Source organism: Porites lutea, chromosome 14 (genome assembly GCF_958299795.1).
Source record: "Porites lutea chromosome 14, jaPorLute2.1, whole genome shotgun sequence".
Lineage (NCBI taxonomy): Eukaryota > Metazoa > Cnidaria > Anthozoa > Scleractinia > Poritidae > Porites > Porites lutea.
In genome coordinates this window covers 7,427,252-7,446,824 of record NC_133214.1, presented here as the reverse complement: position 1 = coordinate 7,446,824, position 19,573 = coordinate 7,427,252, and the positions used below count along the sequence as shown (strand labels likewise).

Genomic DNA, 19,573 nt, shown 5'->3' with positions numbered 1-19,573 from the left:
TTTGGTCTGAGGAAGTGCAGAGTTGCAGATTTCGAACTATTACTCAGCAGAGAACATCGATAAACACGTTTTCACAGCTCAGAATCTCATTTTAAGCTCTGATAAAGCTTGTCCAGATGACCAGTACGGTCAAAGTGAAAGCGGAGTCTTCCACTATTACTCGCCGATTCGAGATTGACTCCAAATGTTCTTGGGATGAACTGAGATTGCAAGTAAGTTCTTTGTTGTTTCTTTAAAGATTTTCAGATACAAAAGCGTTGTTATCCTATTGAAGTCTCGCTGACAAAGTTTCTTGAATCTTTCTTTCTTTAGATTAGACGATTATTCGACTTGCAAGACGACTTTAGTTTAAAATATATTGATGACGAGGATGAATTGGTAAGCATTCATCCACCAAGCTGTTACTTGTATGTAAGCTTAGCTCATAGCTGCGTCTTAATTTCTGGCATATGCAGCAGATTAACATGGTTACAATGTTTTAAAGATAGCTTATAACGCTAGTTTGTTTATAACTTCATTATTATACTCCGATCCTAAGCGCATATGCATTTCCAATGATGCTAAGCGCTCTAAGCTAATGATTTTTGTTTGTTTCGTGAATTCAGGTCACATTAGGAACGCATGGTAAGTTAAAACAAAAGTCATTTTTCTATTATTTTTCTAAGCCAGTATTTTCTTCTAGCATCGACCCATTTTTAATAAAAATTTTTAACCAATGAATTATGTGTTCATTCAGCTTGCACTACTAGCTGGTACGTTTCGTTATGGAAAAACTCATATCATTTTCGAAGTGCAGTTTTGTTTACCATTTTAAGCTTGCTGTCTCAGTCTTATGTAATTTTAAAATGTGTTTTAACCTTATAGAAACTTAAAATTATGCAATGCTTCTTGTCTATTCTGGTTTATTTTTTCTGGACTTAATTGCTTGTTGCAGTCATTTTTTAGATGTTGAAGACATACCTTGCAACTCTCATAGAAAGCCAAAAGCCAGAAGAGTTTTAAATTCTCAAATTCGTCAACTATAAAAGTACTGAAAACAAGCATTGCCTTCCAAAATACTGCCAGAGATGTGAATGGTCACAACATTGGTTTTTGTCAACCGAAGTCAACCGCAGTTTATGCCTTCATAAAATTATAGTATTTTTGTGTAGGATACGTCTGTGAATGTTTTAATCTAAGGTATGAAAATGAATTGGTGAAAAACTGAACCAGTAAATATAATTATGACACTTTCAGTTGCAAGTTTACTCAGTTTCCCCAGCCTACGTAAACAAGGGATGTTTTACTGGACATCCTGTTTATCCTAAGTCATCAACCTTTGTAATACATTTAGCCATCTTGCAAAGCAAAAGCAGTCAACGATGACAGTAACCCCAATATTCGCAGCCTACAGGCTGAAGCAATATCAGTTTAAAGTAGGAATTAATGTATGAATTAAAAAAGTAACAAAGAAATCCCTTTCCAAGATACGTACATGACTACTGTATGTACTGTACAAAAATTATACTTGACTACAATGATTATCTTGAAGCTGGCCTGCTATGAACCAGATGTAGTAATCTTCTTTTATTTTGTTTAACTTAGTCGTGATACAGTGAACCCTCATTAAAACAAATTATTTCCTCATTTCTTGATTCTTTGTTATATTGAAGTTCGGCTAGCACTGTAACCGTAAACTTCCTTTTTCTAGGGTCAGATACATAGAACCTAATGTCATTTCTCCAGACTGAACTCCATACTGTCCGTTAAAGAATAAGTTGAGAAAAATAAAAATTGATGAAAGAGCAAAGCATTTTCCTTTAGGTGAACATTTTTAGTAATTGTCAATTTTTTTTTACCCCATTATATTTGGATTCTGATGGGAGAATATTGATTTTGGTCACTCTTGGATCTCAAAAGGGTTAACTGCTAACATGTGGTGTTCAAATTCAGAAGTTGATCACGAAATTGACTGGATATTGGCCCTAGTGGTTACTCCAGTGTTAAGATTTATGCAACTTCCTTAGAATCTTTGGATTGATCGTCAAAACAGTTAAATGACAGCCTGTACTTTATGTAGTTAGATTTTGGTATCGATCATTACAAGTAAAGAGGAGTTGCTTTAAAAATTATTTTTATCTGACAACATGCATTTTTATTGTTTCTAGGTGAGCTGGAGGAAGCTTTGAAGGTATGCTAAGAATGTCATACATGTATATGTACTCTACTTTATGACAAAAAACAGAATCAGTTAAAAATGTGGTAGATGGGGTAATTTAAAAACAAAAACATAAGTTGGCATAAATGACTATAAACAAATATGCATTATAAGACGTGTTATCTATTGATAGTAAAGACAGTATTTTTGTAAAGACAGACTGCAAAATGTGCGTGTCATAAACATCTCTGGCATTCATGTACAGCTGCAGCTGCTTAACCAATGAATGGTGTTTTATTTTTTCAACCAATTAAGGATATTGCACACTTTCAAAGTCAAGTTTTTTTGCCAAGGGTGTTACAATTTTTTCTGGCTGAGTTCCAGCAAAACCCAGTTGTTATAACTGATGAGAAGGAAAGGCAATTCACCTTTCTTGGAAATTGTGTTAATTTTAGTCTGCACACTTCTTCCGTCATATTCTTAATCAGGGCTGTCTCTCAGGCCCTAGTTCAATCCCTGCCTAGCTGCTAGCTGGAATTGTCCTTGGTAGTCCTGAATTCACCTCCTCAGTCAACCATGTAAAGAGCCAACTGTTTTGCCTCCAGCCAGTTGGGATGTCAACCTTGTGGGCCACAATTAATGAAAACTACTGGGTTACTAGTAACTGTGTTACCCTGTTAAGTCAGGTTTTTCTATTTAAAAAGTCTCAAAATAACTTCCCATCTGTTAAATTCCCTGCTTACTAATTTCATGCTCCCAGTAAGTTGAAATTGTACTAACACCCCTGTGTATAGACACAGGGCTTAAAGAAAATTGAAAATTGAAATAAAATATTAGCTTGTGCAAATATATTTTTTCTGCTTAGCACCCTTTTATCCTTGTCTAAGGTTAGGAATAATTCAATAGAAGATGACGTGTCTACAATCTTGGACAAAACTGTTGAGAAAGTACTTGGAAAATACTTGGAGGGCATTTTTTCTAAACTTCGTAGCCGACTGATTCTTCCCTCCCCCCTCCCCCTGGAAGCAGTGCTGTTGGGTCTTCAAAAGAAAGCCAGATCCCTAAGCATTTGTAGGGAGCAACTTTGAACTGGGGGAGGGGGTTTTCTTTACGCAAAGCCGTTGATTTGGAAATAGTCCTGTTGCATTAGGTAGTGTGCATTAATGAAAACATTTTCTCAAGTAGTTTTGTCCAGGATTGTAGGTCTTTGCCCACTGAGCAAGTGATCATGAAAAGTTACTTACATGTGCCTGGAAGGAAAATCTACTTCTCCTGGTTGGCCAAATGGGGCTTTTTTGAGCTCTGAGAATTTCCTATGTTCTCTTGTTTCACTCTGAAAAAATGTCTCATTTTCAACACATAAAGCCAATTTATTGAAAGTGAAGCAAAGGGAGGAGATGACAATCATGTTCATGATAGGGTTCACAGTGTACATCAGAGTAGCTAGTATTTAAACATCACTTCTGTGATTCATGTACTTTGCGGTCACCAGGACACCAAGGAAGTCAGTTTTACAGTTTGCCATTTGGGCAAGCTGTGCAGGGGGTAGCTAGCATATACTAGCCCAGAAGTCATTTCAACTAGCCAGAAAAAAATCTAAATGAGCAGTGGATTGGTTTCTGTTTTTCTGTAATTTGAATTCCCCCCAAAAATTCACATGCCTGTGGGAAAAGTTAAGACTAAAATTCACTGGCTTCATAAAAAACTACTTTCTTAGCATCCTGGGATACTTGTTAATGAACAATAATTTTTTTTAAACAATTTTCACAGGTCACCCAGAAAACAGGCTTACTAAGGCTGTTTGTGGAGAGTTCTTCTGATCAAGGGCCTCTTGTGGGAATTGAAAGTTTTGAAGACTTGCTTGGTGAACCCAGTAAAGAGACACCTGTAGTAAGTATGATTATTAGCTATATTGAATGAGGCTGAGTAGGATGTGAAGAATTATGCAGATTGAGGAGGATGTTATTCAATGAGGCTCAGGGGGATAACATCTTCTGAGATTTGCATAATTATTCACATTATACGAAAGCTGAATTCAATAATAAATAATAATTATAATAATTGTATTATGTAATAATTATTGATTATGTTATAATTAAGGGACTTGTCAGAAATTAGCAGGGGTGAGGGGAGGTGGAGATTTTCAGTGTAGCAATGAAAATAAAATGACCCTCCCTTGGTAAGGGATTAAAATGTCCCGACCCTCCCCTGGAAAGCATCCTAAAATTTCTATGACCCTCCCCTGTATAAATGATAAGTGCGAATTCTTATACAGTGGTACAAGGAAACAGTTCAGTATTCAAAAAAGGAATCTTGCATTAAAACTGACCTATGACGAACATGCGTGCGTTGCTTGTGTTTCTTCTGTTGGGCAAACAGGACAAAAAAAGTTTTTGGTTTAATGAGATGATAACAGTTCCTCCTTCATGACTATAAGAAACAAAGACAGACTCACCGAGATCAGACAATTTTCATGGAAAAAGTTAGACTTCTGGGCCCAGTTGCTCGAAGCATGGTTAGCGTTAATTAGCGTTTAATACCTTGACAACGTATTGGTTTTGATACTGCTTAACCAATGGTTAAAGCTAACCATGCTTTGAGCAACTCAGCCCTGGATGTTGTTTCAGTGAAGAACACTTCAATAATGCTCCAGCCAAGGGCATAAGACTAGTCACAAACAGCAGGTTATAGAAATGGGTCCATTAAAACCTTATCAACCACCTCTCTCAAAGTAAAATCAAGTAGGAGAAGTTGCACTCTACACAAGAAAGATCAGGAAATTAATGATCAGTTAATATTTTAACAAGAAAAGTGCACTCGACTGTTTAAGGCAACATACCTTCAGCCAAAAAGAAGGAAAGGTAAACAGAAGCAAACATTAGAGAAAGGCCAAGAAAGCAAAACAGAACATAATGAAGACTAACTGTAAACTTACTGATAATTATGAGAACCATTACACGCTAGCATAATGATAGTGATGCAGAGCCCATAGGTCCCTTAGAACTCTATTATGAAGTAATTAGCTCTCTAAAAAAGAATCAGTTGCCTCAGTTACATCCAAATACCTTTGACAAGAGACTGTTCACTGTGGCTTTAAAGGACATTATCAAGCAACCTATGACATTTACCGCAAGTGAGACAGAGGATGATCGTAGTGATGGTGGGCATGATGATGAGGATGTTGATGATGATGATTTCGATGGCGATAATACAATGTTGTCAGGGTTGTCACTAAGATTTCAAGTTGCCGGGTGAATACAACAAGTAGGCGGGGAATCAAACGGCTAGGGATTTCTTTTGGTTCTATTTTTCTTCTATTTTCCAATAAAAGTAGCCGGGGGCCACTCTCTTAGTAGCCGGGGAAAATCCCCAGCCCCCGGCTCTTAATGACAACCCTGGTTGTTGATGATAATATTCATGATGATGGCAGCACTGCTGGTGTTGATGCTGTCAAAGAGGGAAGGCAGTTTTCTTGAGATATTTGAAAATTGACATGCAAAAGCAAAACATGAGCTGTTAGTTTTATAAGTTAGGTTCTTATACTTTCAATAGCTTGTCTTGTTAATACAGTTGAACCTCCACTTAACAGCCACCCTCGGGGTACTGGCAGTTGGCCGCTTAAAAGAGGTTGGTCATAAATTAGTAGTAATCTTTCGCATCACTTTATTTTGAAACAAACAGAGGAGAATATATTTGTGGTTAAATTTTTGTTTGCCATTGTTGATTGGTGTTGTTTTCTAACTTTAGGCTCAAAAACGTAAATTTGTGGTCAACACCACTACTCCGTTAGAGCCAAACAGCACTTTCAAGACAGCGAAAATGGATGATCCTGCCATCTCAGAGGCGGAGAAGTTACCCCCAGACTCCTCAGAACCTGGAACCAATGTAGTGAGTTCCTTTGAATTTGGATTGCCATCCAAAGAGAGCAAAGAAGAAGATGAGGGTAGAACTCAGACGGTTGTCATGCCTGTAGAATCATGGTCCTCCGATGCTGCTGATAAAGACAACATGCCCTTTTCAAGAGAGCAGTACACCCCTTTGGTTCAGTTGATGGCTCCCCTGCCCGCTGGACAACCTCCACGACCTCCACCACCTTCAACCAAGCCCAGGAAAGGTCCAGATGGGGCTAAAGGCTGCTACACCAGGCTAGCCGAAAATGTTGCTTTTGAACTGGCAGCTGTGAATGAACAGCTTAATGAAAAGTTGCGCACCTCTTTTGAGAAGCAACAGTCTGAAAATAGACTTGGGCAAGGGATGGATGAAGGAGAGGATACGTATGTGTTTGTTAATCAGCAGGGTAAGATAATCAGTTGAATAATTTTATCATCATTGTCACTCCAAGCCTACAGCAGGAAAACAATTTTCAGCTCAAAGACATGAACAGCTTTCCATACCCTTGTCTCTGTGTGTAACATGATTATTAAAATATGCAACATGATTATCAAAATGTGCAACATGATTATCAAAACATGAAACATGATTATCAAAACATGCTTGAACATAATATTTAATCCAAAGAATCAAGAGAAAACATGTGATGATCTTTCTTGTTTTTGTTTTCATACATGCTACACGACATGAATAACACTACCTGATCAGTCCTCAACCTTAGCAGTGGTCCACTAGCCCATGATTAATAAGAAATGGGATTGGGCTGGTAAATTTTCAGAACAACTACCCACCGGGCTAGTCTAAGTAGAAAGACAATTAAAGAAAAAAATCAGTTTTCATTGATCGCGGCGGACAAAAATAAATTAAGAAACTTATCCAATAACTCCATTTGTGGTAAGTGGGACTGGTAGGAGGACTGCACACTAGTGGGACCCAGTAATGATTTATTGTAATGCAATGATCACCATCTTGATTGGGGCCTTGGTCAACATGAAGAGAATACAGTCAACTCTCTCTAAGATGGACACCTTTGGGACCGGCACTAGCTGTCCATCTTAGAGAGGTGTCCGTCTTATAGAGAGTAAATAGAGGGAGCAAAGAAAGGCAGGCACCAATTTTAGGTGTCCGTTTTACATAGGTGTCCGTCTTATAGAGGTGTCCGTTAAGAGAGGGTCGACTGTAGACTCTTTTTTCAAGCAATGCGATACTCTTAAGAGGAAGCAGCATGTCAAGTGCTGAATGGACAAGCAACTCAAGCTCAGACTTTGCTAAAGAAGCCTGACACTTTCAGTTTCATCCCGAGTGGAAACCAAAATGTCTTCTTTTACTTTTTCTTTTAACTTGATATTTTTCTTTGATTATCACTAATAAACACGAGCTTTCATTGATTCTAGTTATCTCAGAAAATAAGCAGCAAAATTATTAGTATTCAGACAATCCAGGCTTAGACTTGCCTCTTTTGAGCTCAATAAGTGTGCGGCAAGAGCAAAATGTTCAAGCCCAGGCTTGGCTACTAGGTGATGACCCTTGGCTAGTAAATCTTAAACCTCACTAGCCTAAGGACTAGTAAGTTAACAAGTTAAGGATGAGCACTGCTTAAAAACCACAGATTTATTCAAATTACAGTCAATTTTTTCTTAGTGGACAAACGTATTAGATGGACACCTTCCTAAATTGGACAATAATGTACAGCCCTTGTTGCTATTCATTCTTTTTTATTTGCCTCTCAGAGGACTGCCCTCTATGAGGAATGCATTTACGATTTGCCCTTGGTTCCAGTTTCTGAAAGGGGTTGACATTATGAACCCGTTAAGCCCCGATATCCACATACAAATTCTCCTCTGTACATTTTCTTAAAAAATTAGTTGAGAGATTTTTGATAAAAGATCGGAGTATTTTCTCTTAGGTGACCATTTTATTTATTCCCATAAGCTAATCTCTTGACAATCTATGGATATTGTTAGGAGAAAATGATTTTGGTCACCATTGGGACTTAATGAATTGATACTTAATTACAACATGGAGATTTGCTTTGCAACTCACTGTTTAAGTGTACATGCACAGTCTCTCTAACAGTAAACCCAGGTCTTGTTTACTAAGGGTTGATTTCCACTGTCACGTAATTTTTCCTTGTGAATGCACGTAAATTTTACGCGCGTAGATAAAACAGAGGCGATGTATGAAAGACCTCGCGTAAACGTAAAAGTTAAGGGAGGTTCGACTTTTACATTTACACGTGACCTTCCATACATCGCCTCAGTTTTATCAACCCGCATACATATGGAAAAATTACGCTACGATGGAAATCCTCCCTAAGGGTCAGAGGCTAGGGATTTCCTATAACTGTAAGATACTTTCATAGGAAACATAAGGAAAAATAGACCCAAAAGAACTTCCTAGTTGTTCAATCCCTGCCTGTAATTGCATTTTTTTAGCAATGTGAAATCTCAGTGCGAAGCCCTGAAATCCACCTCGTTTATCATAATATTTTACTATTTACAATGCTTTTCTACGTGACAAGTACACTGAGTAGGTATGAATTAAACTTATTGTCTGTGTATGGTTTTTTTTTTTTTTTCAATAAGGCAATCTGTTAGAAACCGATGAAGACATGACCCTTACAAATGAGGTGCTTAATTCCTCTTCTAATCAGTCTGGAGAAACAGAGGAAGAAAGCTTAGATGACGAGAGTCCTTGTTCACCACAGAATTCTCTTGCTTCTGACGGCAATGGCTTTGATCACGCCTCGATAGAGCAAACTGTTCACCGAGTTGTTCAAGAGGTAAAATTAATGGTCAAGAGACTTGTAGCACAATACTCATTATATGTACACTTAAATTTTTGCAAGCAGGTAATAGAATGATTTTATTCAAACCTCCTCTTTGAGAAAAAAGACTGTAGATAAGAAATATAATGATTGAAATATTTAGCAAATCAATGACACTTTTCACTGCAGTGGTCTCACTGCAAAGTTTTACAATAACGTTAATAGTTTGGGACGTCCATTTCCATTGAAGTTGCTTGGAAAATCCTGTAGGGGCAAGTAGAGAGAAAAATGCCAGAAATGCATCACCATCATGCCTTTTCCATGGTCTGTACTTTTATAGACCATTGCTCTCAACCAATCAGTGCATGCAAAATCAACCAGTTATTGTAAAATATTATTGAGAAGAATTTGATAGAATAAGCAGTCATGGAGATGCACGAAAATAGATGAAAATTCAGCATGTAATGCATAACTACTTATTTGCTTGAAATAGTTAGTATTTTAAAGCACAGTGAGTGCATTTTAGAAAAATCTCAAATCCACATTATCTTGGTGAATGTTAAGATGCTAGCTACATATTATAGTTCTTTATAGTTTTCAAACTTCTTCAGTAGGGTATCATTATCATGATCATTAGTAATGGTAACAGGACTGATCTGAGGTGGAGTCCAATTTGGTCAATAATCATGCAAGTGATTAACAAAATCGGACCACCGCATAGCGGTAGTCCGATTTGTTTAATCACGAGTATGATTACAGACCGAGTTGGACGACACGAAGTTCTGTTACCAATTAATCATAACTTTACCAAACTTTGTGATATATAAGGCTCTTTTTAAAATCAAAGGACAAGAAATTTTAATATCATTTTTGCTAGCAGTGAAAAAGAAAGCCATTTAAGCATGTGCGTGATGGTGCGTACTGTCCAATTACTTGGGCGTGACGTGCATTGTCCTGTTAGACTGTCCTATTAAGGCTGAAATCAGGGCAGTCGATAACCAATCAAATTTGAGAATTTTGTTATAGTTATGATTCACATTATTATTGATTGTTCCTTTTAAATTTTCTTTATCCTTCTTATTATTTTAATCTTTCGTTTTTTCCTTCGGTTTTTTTTACAGTCATTGCCACTCATTGTGGAACAAACACTGAGGAATCTTCAAGGACTTCATTTAGATGATCAGAAAGGCGACTCATTTATTGGACAAAGTCCTGTAAAGTCAAATGTTGCTAAAGGTATAACTTTGTTGTCATTTATTTTTTTCAGTTGTACTGTAAACCAGAATTTTTACCATTCAGGTTAAAAGCTATTTTACCCTAATGCTAACTTGTCCACATTTTATTAGTTCTCCATAAAGGGATATTCTGTGCCGAATGTAATCAACCTGTCGTTGGAATCCGATACAAATGCTGGTAAGAAATCAATGCATATTTGCTTATTAACCAAACTAGCCAAAGGTTAAAGAGTGCAGGCAACAATGACTAAAATGCCCTTGCTCCAATGCTGTGCTTTGCAGAAGTTTCTTGTGATTTATTAATATACTATTAGATGGTCATAAGATGCGCTATGAGGTTACAAGTGATAAGAGGTCCAGGCATATAAGATTGCATTCTGTTCACTTTGTGGAAGTCCAGACAAAGCTGGCTACATACATGTATATGTGTTGTGGTTCAAATTTAATCCTTGGTTTGAATTTTTTTAAACCAGTTTAAATTTTTCAAACTGCTGAGAACTTTTTAAACACATAACTTTTTCTCATTTATTTATACCTCTCCTGGTAAATTACGGTGTAAAATACACTTGTGACATCAACTTGGTTTCACATTGTTAGTAAGCATTTTAGCAATTACGGTTAGGCATTTATTTCAAATGGTTAGCTTTCATGTAAGTTGATGGCCACAACACCGTTTCAGTGATTTTTTTTACCTTTGCATCCTGCATCCCTGACACATAAAAATTCCCAAAGACACAGAATAATTTGTTGTATGTGTCCCATAGGATGCAAAGATCAATTGATCAATCTGAAGATGTTTAAATTGTACAATATCCTGTTTTTGTGTGATTTGCTGTGGCTGTTCTTGTAGCTGTTGTTTAATGACACATTGTTCTTGTAGTATTTGTTGTGCTTGACAATAGAAAGAGTATATTTTTATTTCAGTAAACTGTCATATGGAGTTTTGAAGATTAACTGTGTGGTTACATTGGGACTTATTGGAAATTTTATTGACTCGCTCTTCATAGAAAGTATGATTTATAAATGAAAGTACCATTAACTATTTTGTTTACAGCTTTTGCACAGACTATGATCTGTGTGAAGATTGTGAGGCAGTGGATGGAATTCATGATTCAAACCATTTCTTTGCAAAGCTCCACAATCATGTGCCTGGAATAGGGAGAAAAAATGGAGAGATGGTGCCAATATTGAAAAAGTCTGTGTATCGGACAGTCTTCAAGGAAGAATTAAAGAATGAATGGAAGCTAGAGAAAAGAAGGGATAAAGAGGAAAGAAGAGAAGGGAAAAGAAAAGACAAGGAGGAACGAAAAGTGGAGAAAAGGAAAGATAAGGAAGAAAGAAAGGAAGAGAAAAAGCGGGATAAGGATGAAAAGAAGGAACGGAAAAAAAAGGAGAAGTACTACAAGGCTATTAGACTTGAGGAGAAGAATAAAAGAGAAATAAAAAGGAAACTGAGAGAGATGTAAGTTCCTAGAAATTGTGGAATGCCTTTAAGTTCCGAAAGTAATGACCCCTCAAAAGTAGCAAACCTCTCAAAGTAGCGATAAAGTGTCACAGGTGTTAGCAAATCCCAAAAGTAGCGATCCCCCTGAAAAGTAACGACCCTTCAACAGAAGAGACCTCAAAACTAATTTCCCCTTTTGCCAAAAATAACAGATTTGATAGATATCCTGAACAAATGCCATGCCAATCCAAGGTTTATTAATAGTGATTATTTGACATTCTTAGTCAGAACTCTTAAAGTACAGGATATACATGTACATTACCTTTTTTCAAAAAGTATTCCTTTCGGTGTTAGCGATTATATTATTTGAAGTACCCATGTGGAGTATACGTTTTAGCCATCCAAAAGTGAGGACCCCCAAAAAGTAGCGAGCCTCCGAAAGTATTGATAGCAAGAAGGGTGCTAAATCCGAAAGTACTGACCCTCATTACTTTCAGAACTTTACTGTAGTCCAGTTTTGAATTCATCACGATCACTGAATAGAAGCACTGAAGACTCATTTATGCAGGGTTAGCCTCAACTTAAAGTGAAATATTCACAAATACTGGCAAATGTGAGTTAGAAGCAGTATAAACAGTTGTACACAGGTCTTCCTCTGACTGGAATTCGTGATTATATACAGCTATTTCGAGAAAGGTTGTCGGAAAAATGTGCATGCGACAACCCCAAAAGGTAAAATGGGATATGATCAATACACTGTTTCTGACGACTGTACCTGTCGAATCTACTTTGTTGCTTTCCTTTAGCACTCGCAAACACATAACCACGGCCTTTCGTACCAATTCTTTCAAATTTCTTTAAAGAACAGTGAACTTAAGACCACCCACAATGCCTTTCGGGATTATCGCGTGCACTTTTTCCGACAACCTTTCTCGAAATAGCCGTATATATACCTTAGGTTGAGGCTAACGCTGTATAAATGAGTCTTAAGTAGGTGTTTACGTTAGTTTGAACATAAAGGGAACTCTTCCTCGTGAAAAGTTGTCAAAGATGTCAATACCAAACCACTCTTGGAATTTCAGGCATCCTGCTGTTGAAGCATTAACCAGTGTTTCCAGCAACAACAATTTGCTGTCTTTCCCCTTCTTATAGATGCCTCCCAATTTTTTTTGTGAAAATTTGGGTTTTTTAAATTTAATTAAATTTAAAAGTATTTTTTTCTGCCTAAAACCATGTACTTGATCTCTATTTACTTTAGATATCATACTTGGTTGGCAGAAATTCCCTAATCAGCGTACCAGGTATTTGATTGCAAGATGAATATTTATCCTTAAATTTGATTTTGTCTATTATTGTCTTTAATAGTCGTCATGAAAGGGAGTCCGCTACTACCACAGAAAGGCTGCAAAACTGTCTGAATGCTGAGTTTATTGCAGATGCTAGTATTCCTGATGAAACAGTGTTAAAGGCAGGGCAGAAGGTTTGTCATAAGAAAGGATCCACTTGTTTACTAGTATAGTGTGAATCAGTATAAATTGAAGAATGTAGTCCATCGCTAGCAAAAACCAGCCTTTACATGCTAGGCACTTGTCTGTTCCATTGAAGTAAAAATATTGATGATAACAACAACAACTACCAAACGTAGGGTTTTTCTGGCAAAGATTTAATTGACAAAAAAAAAAACTACTTTTAACTTACAGTTATCGTAGTATTGCAGCTTGGTGGTAACACAGTACTGTTTGTCCTTTTGTTGAATGAGTGAAACTTGTACAATATCAATTTTGTACATTGTTAAGCTCCCGCTTTTTCCTCTGACAGTTATACTTTATTTGCTGATTATTTTTTGAATGTGTTTTACAGTTTTTGAAGCGCTGGACTGTGAAAAATAAGGGACGCAGGTGGAGTGCAAAGACTATGGTTAGTAAAAAAGTTACGTTATATGCAGTGTAGAGCAACAGCATTACCTTATGCATGGCAGAAAAGTTAATGTATGTAAAAATCTGAACATGTCAGGGTGCAAAGAAAATCATTTTTACAGCTTAACAAAAATTGGGGCAAGCTGAAGCTATCATTTACTAGCCTAGATGTCATTTCAACTAGCCTCAAAAGCTTTTTGATGAGCAAAGTTAATTTCACAGTTCTTCTGTTATTCGAATTCCTCAAAACACATCACTTGCCCGTCAGGCAAGTTAAAAACAGAATTCACTAGCCCAATAGCAAAGTCCACTAGCCATGGGCTATTAGACACCACTTTCACTTTGCATGTAAGCATGCAGATTTTGAGATATGCCATCCATCAGTTTTTTAAACTGTGTTGAGCACTGCATGACTTGTGTAGTTAGATTAAAAGTATCCTTTTATTGCAAAAGGTCCTCTCACCCCCTTACTGGGAGGCCATGAATGAGATTTGTTTCGTAAATTTTCACATAATATTTGGTGCAGCGTAGCTGACAGAGATGGAGGGCTCATTTATATGTTATAAATGCTATGAGCAAACAGAGGCAACATTGTTTGCCAACAACTCCCAAATTGTTGGATGTTAAATGTTTCTTCTGTTTGCACACCCTGAACTTGAATGTTGTTGCGTAATGTTAGGAGTTGTTGGGCAAAGTTTGAAACCAGTCAAACTTTAAGTTATATGCAAACGAACACAAAATATCCCAACCACGTTGGTAGTTGTTGGCCAACAATGTTGCATCTGTTTGCACACAGTGCTTAAGTTATATTTGGCAACTCAGACTGGCAGCCTATAATTGGAAGTTTGGGGCTAAATAGAGGCAATGGACACTGTTAAGTGAATAACATTAATTATATAGACATGCACAGTAGTATAGTTTTCAACCACAACAAGCATTTGTCTATAGGTGAACACTGACTAAGTTAGTGAATGACACCCTATTTACCAAAGCATAGTTATAGCCCAGTTCTGCAATAATACCTGTTGTCCTAACAGCTGGGCACATTTCTTATTGATTTTAAGGGCTGACATATTGTTTTGTTTTGTTAACTGAAGTTGCAATGTGTAGAGGGTAATATCCCAGTGGCATCAGGAGACAACATGGTGGAGGTTCCACCGCTGAAACCTGAGGAGCAAGGTGAACTGGCTGTCCCATTTGTTGCGCCTTCTGTCCCTGGGCGTTATGAAAGGTATGTCATTGTGGCACTTCAAGAATAAAAGCCCTTGCTAATAGGGGTATAATATTGTTTAGGAGGCCGGGGAATCTACTGCGTAAGGTTGTGCTGAGATAGGGGTGATTCCGTGGTTAAATAAAATATAATAATAGTAACATTTAATTGAAAAATGATAACAACAATATAATTACATTATAGATTGCAATATAGTATACTGTTATTTTCCCTAGTGGTCCTCTAATGGCACAAGTCAGTTACAGTGTACAAGAGTTATGTTGCCTTCTAAATTAACGTATAAATTAATGTGCAAAAGGATTTTCATGAAAAAGAGTTTCGTAGTGATTGTGCCTGATTGCTGATAGTTCTGAACCATCATGCAGAGACGTGTATCACATCAGTATTCTGGCTAACTGTAACTACACCTACCCTTCCCCTAAACCAACATTAATTTTTGTCCTTAGTGGAAAGCTGGTGTCAATATTGGGTCAGGGGAGGGGTAGGTTGGCCTTTTTCCAGAATCTTATACTTACTTGGCCAATCAATAACTTTTGATGTTGCTGTTAATATCCTCTTGCAGCAAGTGGCAGCTGTGCCATCAAAGGATTCCACATAAGATTCCATTTGGTCCACTCTTCTGGTGCCAGATTATTGTTGAAGGAGACAAAATGGAATGTGAGGTCTCCCAGAAAGAGGAGGCAGCAGGTAGGTACATTTGCTTATTTGCCCACAAGTGTGTTGTAAAGATTATCCTCTCCATAGCCATGCATGTCTTAACTTTGCTGTGTTTTCTTTGGTTTATTTGTTTTAGTCATCTGCTCAGCCCCAACAGCCTTTGTGCTGTAAATACTGCAAAGGATAAATATAGGAATAATGTTTTTGGTATTCTCTCAAGAGCACAAAGCTTGAATATTAATACCGTGTAATGTGTTTCCCCTAAAGAACCAACACAAGTACCGAGCCATGACACCACCTCTCTGGTGAACAGTGCATTCCTTGAAGGTGTGTCCCACCCTGTAAGAAAACTTGTGGAGCACATAGTACCCCAGGGTGGGCAGATTGAGGAGGCTGATGAAGCATCAGGATCAGATGCTTACCTGAGTTCTGAAGACACGGCGGAGTATAAGAAAGTGGCAACACCATTAGAGTCAGTATTGGTTGCCAGCCAGGCTGCTCAAGCTGCAGAATTGGAGTGGGATGCAGCAGGATGTACCCTTGACACAGATTCGTGTGACAAAGAACAGACTGAGGAGCTTGTGTTGTGCAATGCAGTTGAAGGTAACATATGCTGCTTTAGAGCCTTTGAAAAGGCTCACTTATGCGAGTTTGGCTGATTGGAATTTTGGTGATGGAGAAGCCCTATTCAAGGCTGTCACTAAAATTTCAAGTTTCCGGGTATATGCAATTAGTAGAAGAGGAATTGTACAGCTAGGGGTGCTTTTGGTTATGTTTTCCTTTAGTTCCCAACGAAAGTAGCCAGGTCTCACTCTCATTGAAGCTGGGGAAAATCCTCGCCCCCCGAGTCTTAGTGAGAGCCCTGCTATTCCTCTTGCCAACTTTGCTGGCTCACACTGGTGGTTTCGCCACCATAATTTTCCCCAAATGAGCCTGCCTAAGTCTAGCTGCTTTAAAAATTGGACATTGGGGGTTAAAGTTCATTTTAGCCATGTTTTATGTCCTCTGTGGTAGTGTTTTTCATAGTTCGTTATTACATCCTGTCACAAACTCGTCAGGTTTTTTTTTTAACTGTTTCCATTTTTGTTCAATTATGATCCAAAAGAAAAGAGTGTTGATCAACTTGTTCATTTGCCCATCCCTTCATTTGTTCATTCAATTTTTCATTCATTCATTCCTTTATTCATTCAAAAAATAATTATTAAGGGATCATAAAACTAACAATCTTTTTCATTAAGAAGACTTACAGCAAGGAGCCCAAAAGTGTGACCTCCTTTAATTGCGCAGACATTAACCGATTAGAAGTCGAAGACAATTTTTCATCTGGCTTCTGATTGGATTAAATCTGTACAAAAGAATGTGAAAAAAGAAGCGACCACACTTTTGGGCTCCTTGCGGTAACACTTGCCCTTGTTTTGCTAGCCTGTTTCAGGTATTCTGACTGTGGAGTGTGGCAGTAACCCGGTTTTTTTTCTTTTCTTTTTTCTTTTTTTTTTGGGGGGGGGGGGCGGGGGGGGGTAATGCCATATATGGGCTATGTGTGTACGTGCCACGGTGAAGGGTATGGTTTTCAATAGTGGCAGTTTACTCTGGGATAGGGTTAGGTATATAAATCAGAGAGTTTGGGTCTAGAATAGGGTGTCATTTTCCTGGAAACTGATCAGTTGGTTGAAGATTATAGTCTAGACCAGGGAAACCGGGAATTGCCACTCAAAAATACTTTTAAAAAATCGAATCGGCAAGTTTAAATTTATGCAACTCAGCCTGAAACCTACTCTAGGACAGGGCGGATTTGGGAAGTTTAGTCTAGTATAGGGTAGCAAAATTCAGCTGAACTAGCTCTGGTATAGGTTAAGGGTTCCAGGGTCCCAGCAGCACATTCCCACCCAAAAATTCCCCCAGGGGCAGTAAGTCAGGGAGCATAAAAAATAAGGAGGGAGAAGAACCTTGCTATTTTTCTGCTTATTTCTCTTTGTGCTGTTGCCACTATCTGAATGCCTTGAAGAGGCTTTTGTGATCCAAAAAGAGGAATAGGACAGGCTGGCAAAGGCCTAAAAAAGTAACTTAAATTAATTGTCTTTACAGATGCCGGAAGTGATGTGGAAAGCATCTTCAGTGATATATCAGATGACTTCATGGTCGTTCCCATCCCTCCCTGTTTCATTCCAGAGGCCCCCCTGACCGCAGACCCTGCCCACGTGACTGTTAGCATGACAGAATACAAGCAGATGTCAGAGAGTCATCAGGGACCTTTTTCATTGGACCTCAGTCCTCATGCTTCTCTTGAGGCAGAGCTCAAGAGTAGATCCGCCGATGCTTCCTATACTGACCAAATGAGTGTTACCAATGTTGCAACAATATTGGAGGGTGGTTCTACCCTTGTGGATTCAAGGGATGTTACCAGCAGTGAGACACCATTGGAGATGATATCAAGGACAACCATAGAAGAAGAACAGAATGTTTTTGATCTGGCAAGTGAGACCTTGTCTCTGCTTCCAGAGCCCCTCATCCCTGAACCAGGACTGCAGGTAACTGGATTAGTGGAAGCAGCGCCAACCCTCGTCACCCCCTCTGAGTCCACATTACCAGTTACCAATGAACCTCTCCCTGCACTCGAGCCAGCAGAGGATGACAACAGTGTTGTTGGAGATGATGATGCCAATGACGCTGCACAGCCACAACCAGAACCAAGCTCACAACCCATTGCAACCCAGCCAATGACCGGGACAGACGAGCCGCCTCCAGTAGCACTGCAACCAGAGCCCTCATCATCAGTGAATGTAGCACCAACCACTGTACAAACAAGAGGAGTGGTGCAGCATATTCCCAACACCAGCAATGACTTCCCCACTGACGTCGTTAAAGATGTGTTGTCCACTGCTTTTGATGCAGTAGCCAGTGCAGGTCGAGCTATTGTGGACACTGTGGACAATCTTCTCACCGGCACTCCAAGGCCAGAACCTACAGCTACTTACAACCCTGAGCAGGGATGTGAGATATCAGTTAATGAAGAAGAAGGGGACCACATACGAGTATGTCAAATTGCTTGTTGTGTACCATATATTTTTCAACTTAAAGTTACAACTGGAGCTTTCTGCAGAATGTGTATCATTGTCCCAAAAACTATCTTCTCTCTACTAAGAGTCTTAACTCTTTACGGACTCCTTCAAATTCAAATTATGTCCCTTCTAAGGATTCAGGGAAACCAGTACTTACGCAAATCCTACTTCATACTTTACAAAAACTGGATACTCTGCTAACCTGATTGATTGAGTATACGAGTGATTTATTAGCAACAATTTTGTATACTCGTGTATTGGTACATGTATATACTTCTCCCTCCCCCCTCCCTCCCCAATTTGGGCCCACAAGGATATTGCTTGTTCCAAACTAACAGCGTCTTTCTCTCCCCTCCACAGGACGCTCCTGAAGTGCACTCAGTATCCTGGCCTCCTGGTAGATCGCCTGGCACGTGTCAGGAATGCTTGGTGGAGATGGGATTCTGCGATCGCAAACTCAATGAACAACTTCTGAAGAAACACAACAACAATGTGGCCCTTGTCGTGAACGAGCTATTATCGTTCACTGATAATGACTGGTCCACGCGGAGACATTAATTAAATGTAAGGGATGTTGAGCGAAGGAGTTTTTGAATGACAAACGGCAACCGGAAGTGAAATGCCGGAAGTACCTTAAGTAAAATGGCAGAAATACCGGAGGTAAAATGCCTTGATGCTGCCACATTTGAATAGCTAATTGTCTCTTTTTCTTATAGAGACGATTCGCCTTAAAACTTGTTCAAAATTCCGGCCCAAGAGTGCAAAAGGTCCTCTTCCGGTTGACGTTGGTCGCTCAACGTCGTTGCCTTAACTCCGTATTAATTAAATATGAGGGAACTCAAACAAAGCCGTTTTTGAACAACAGGTGGTTGCAAGCGGATATGAGGCTGTTTCCTTTTGAAAATGCCAAGATGCTAATGCGTTTGTTTTGGAAAGTGTCCTTACTCTTAAACACGATTTGCCCGAATTTCCGGGCAAAACCACTGCCCGCCTAATTTTGCAAAACAACCACTTCCGGTTGCCGTTGCTCAAAAACGCCTTTGCTTTTCAAATTAGTTTAGCTTGGTTTGGTTCTAATGGGTGTTTTTTGTATCTATTTAATGGTATAGTCTAATTAATTTTTGCTTAAAACTTTTGAAAACATTAAAAATTTAAAGACTTATCTTTAGTGTTAGTTGTTCCTTTGGCTGTCAGTTTGTGAGGTAATTTCAGTGTTATTCAAGACTATACTTCAGC

At 38.5% G+C, this 19,573-nt stretch overlaps 1 protein-coding gene across 1 annotated transcript; it reads left to right on the top strand.

Annotated features, from left to right (window-relative positions):
* LOC140925281 (uncharacterized) lies at nt 1–19,099 on the top strand. The gene is made up of 17 exons (XM_073375273.1): nt 1–212; nt 313–378; nt 606–624; nt 2,148–2,170; nt 3,908–4,027; nt 5,885–6,434; nt 8,614–8,810; nt 9,917–10,031; nt 10,142–10,208; nt 11,085–11,492; nt 12,840–12,954; nt 13,335–13,391; nt 14,488–14,621; nt 15,184–15,308; nt 15,546–15,881; nt 17,364–18,310; nt 18,698–19,099. The coding sequence occupies exons 1-17, from the start codon at nt 117–119 to the stop codon at nt 18,893–18,895; spliced, it is 3,573 nt and encodes a 1,190-aa protein (XP_073231374.1). The 5' UTR covers nt 1–116; the 3' UTR covers nt 18,896–19,099.
* Nucleotides 19,100–19,573: the final 474 nt, after the last annotated feature.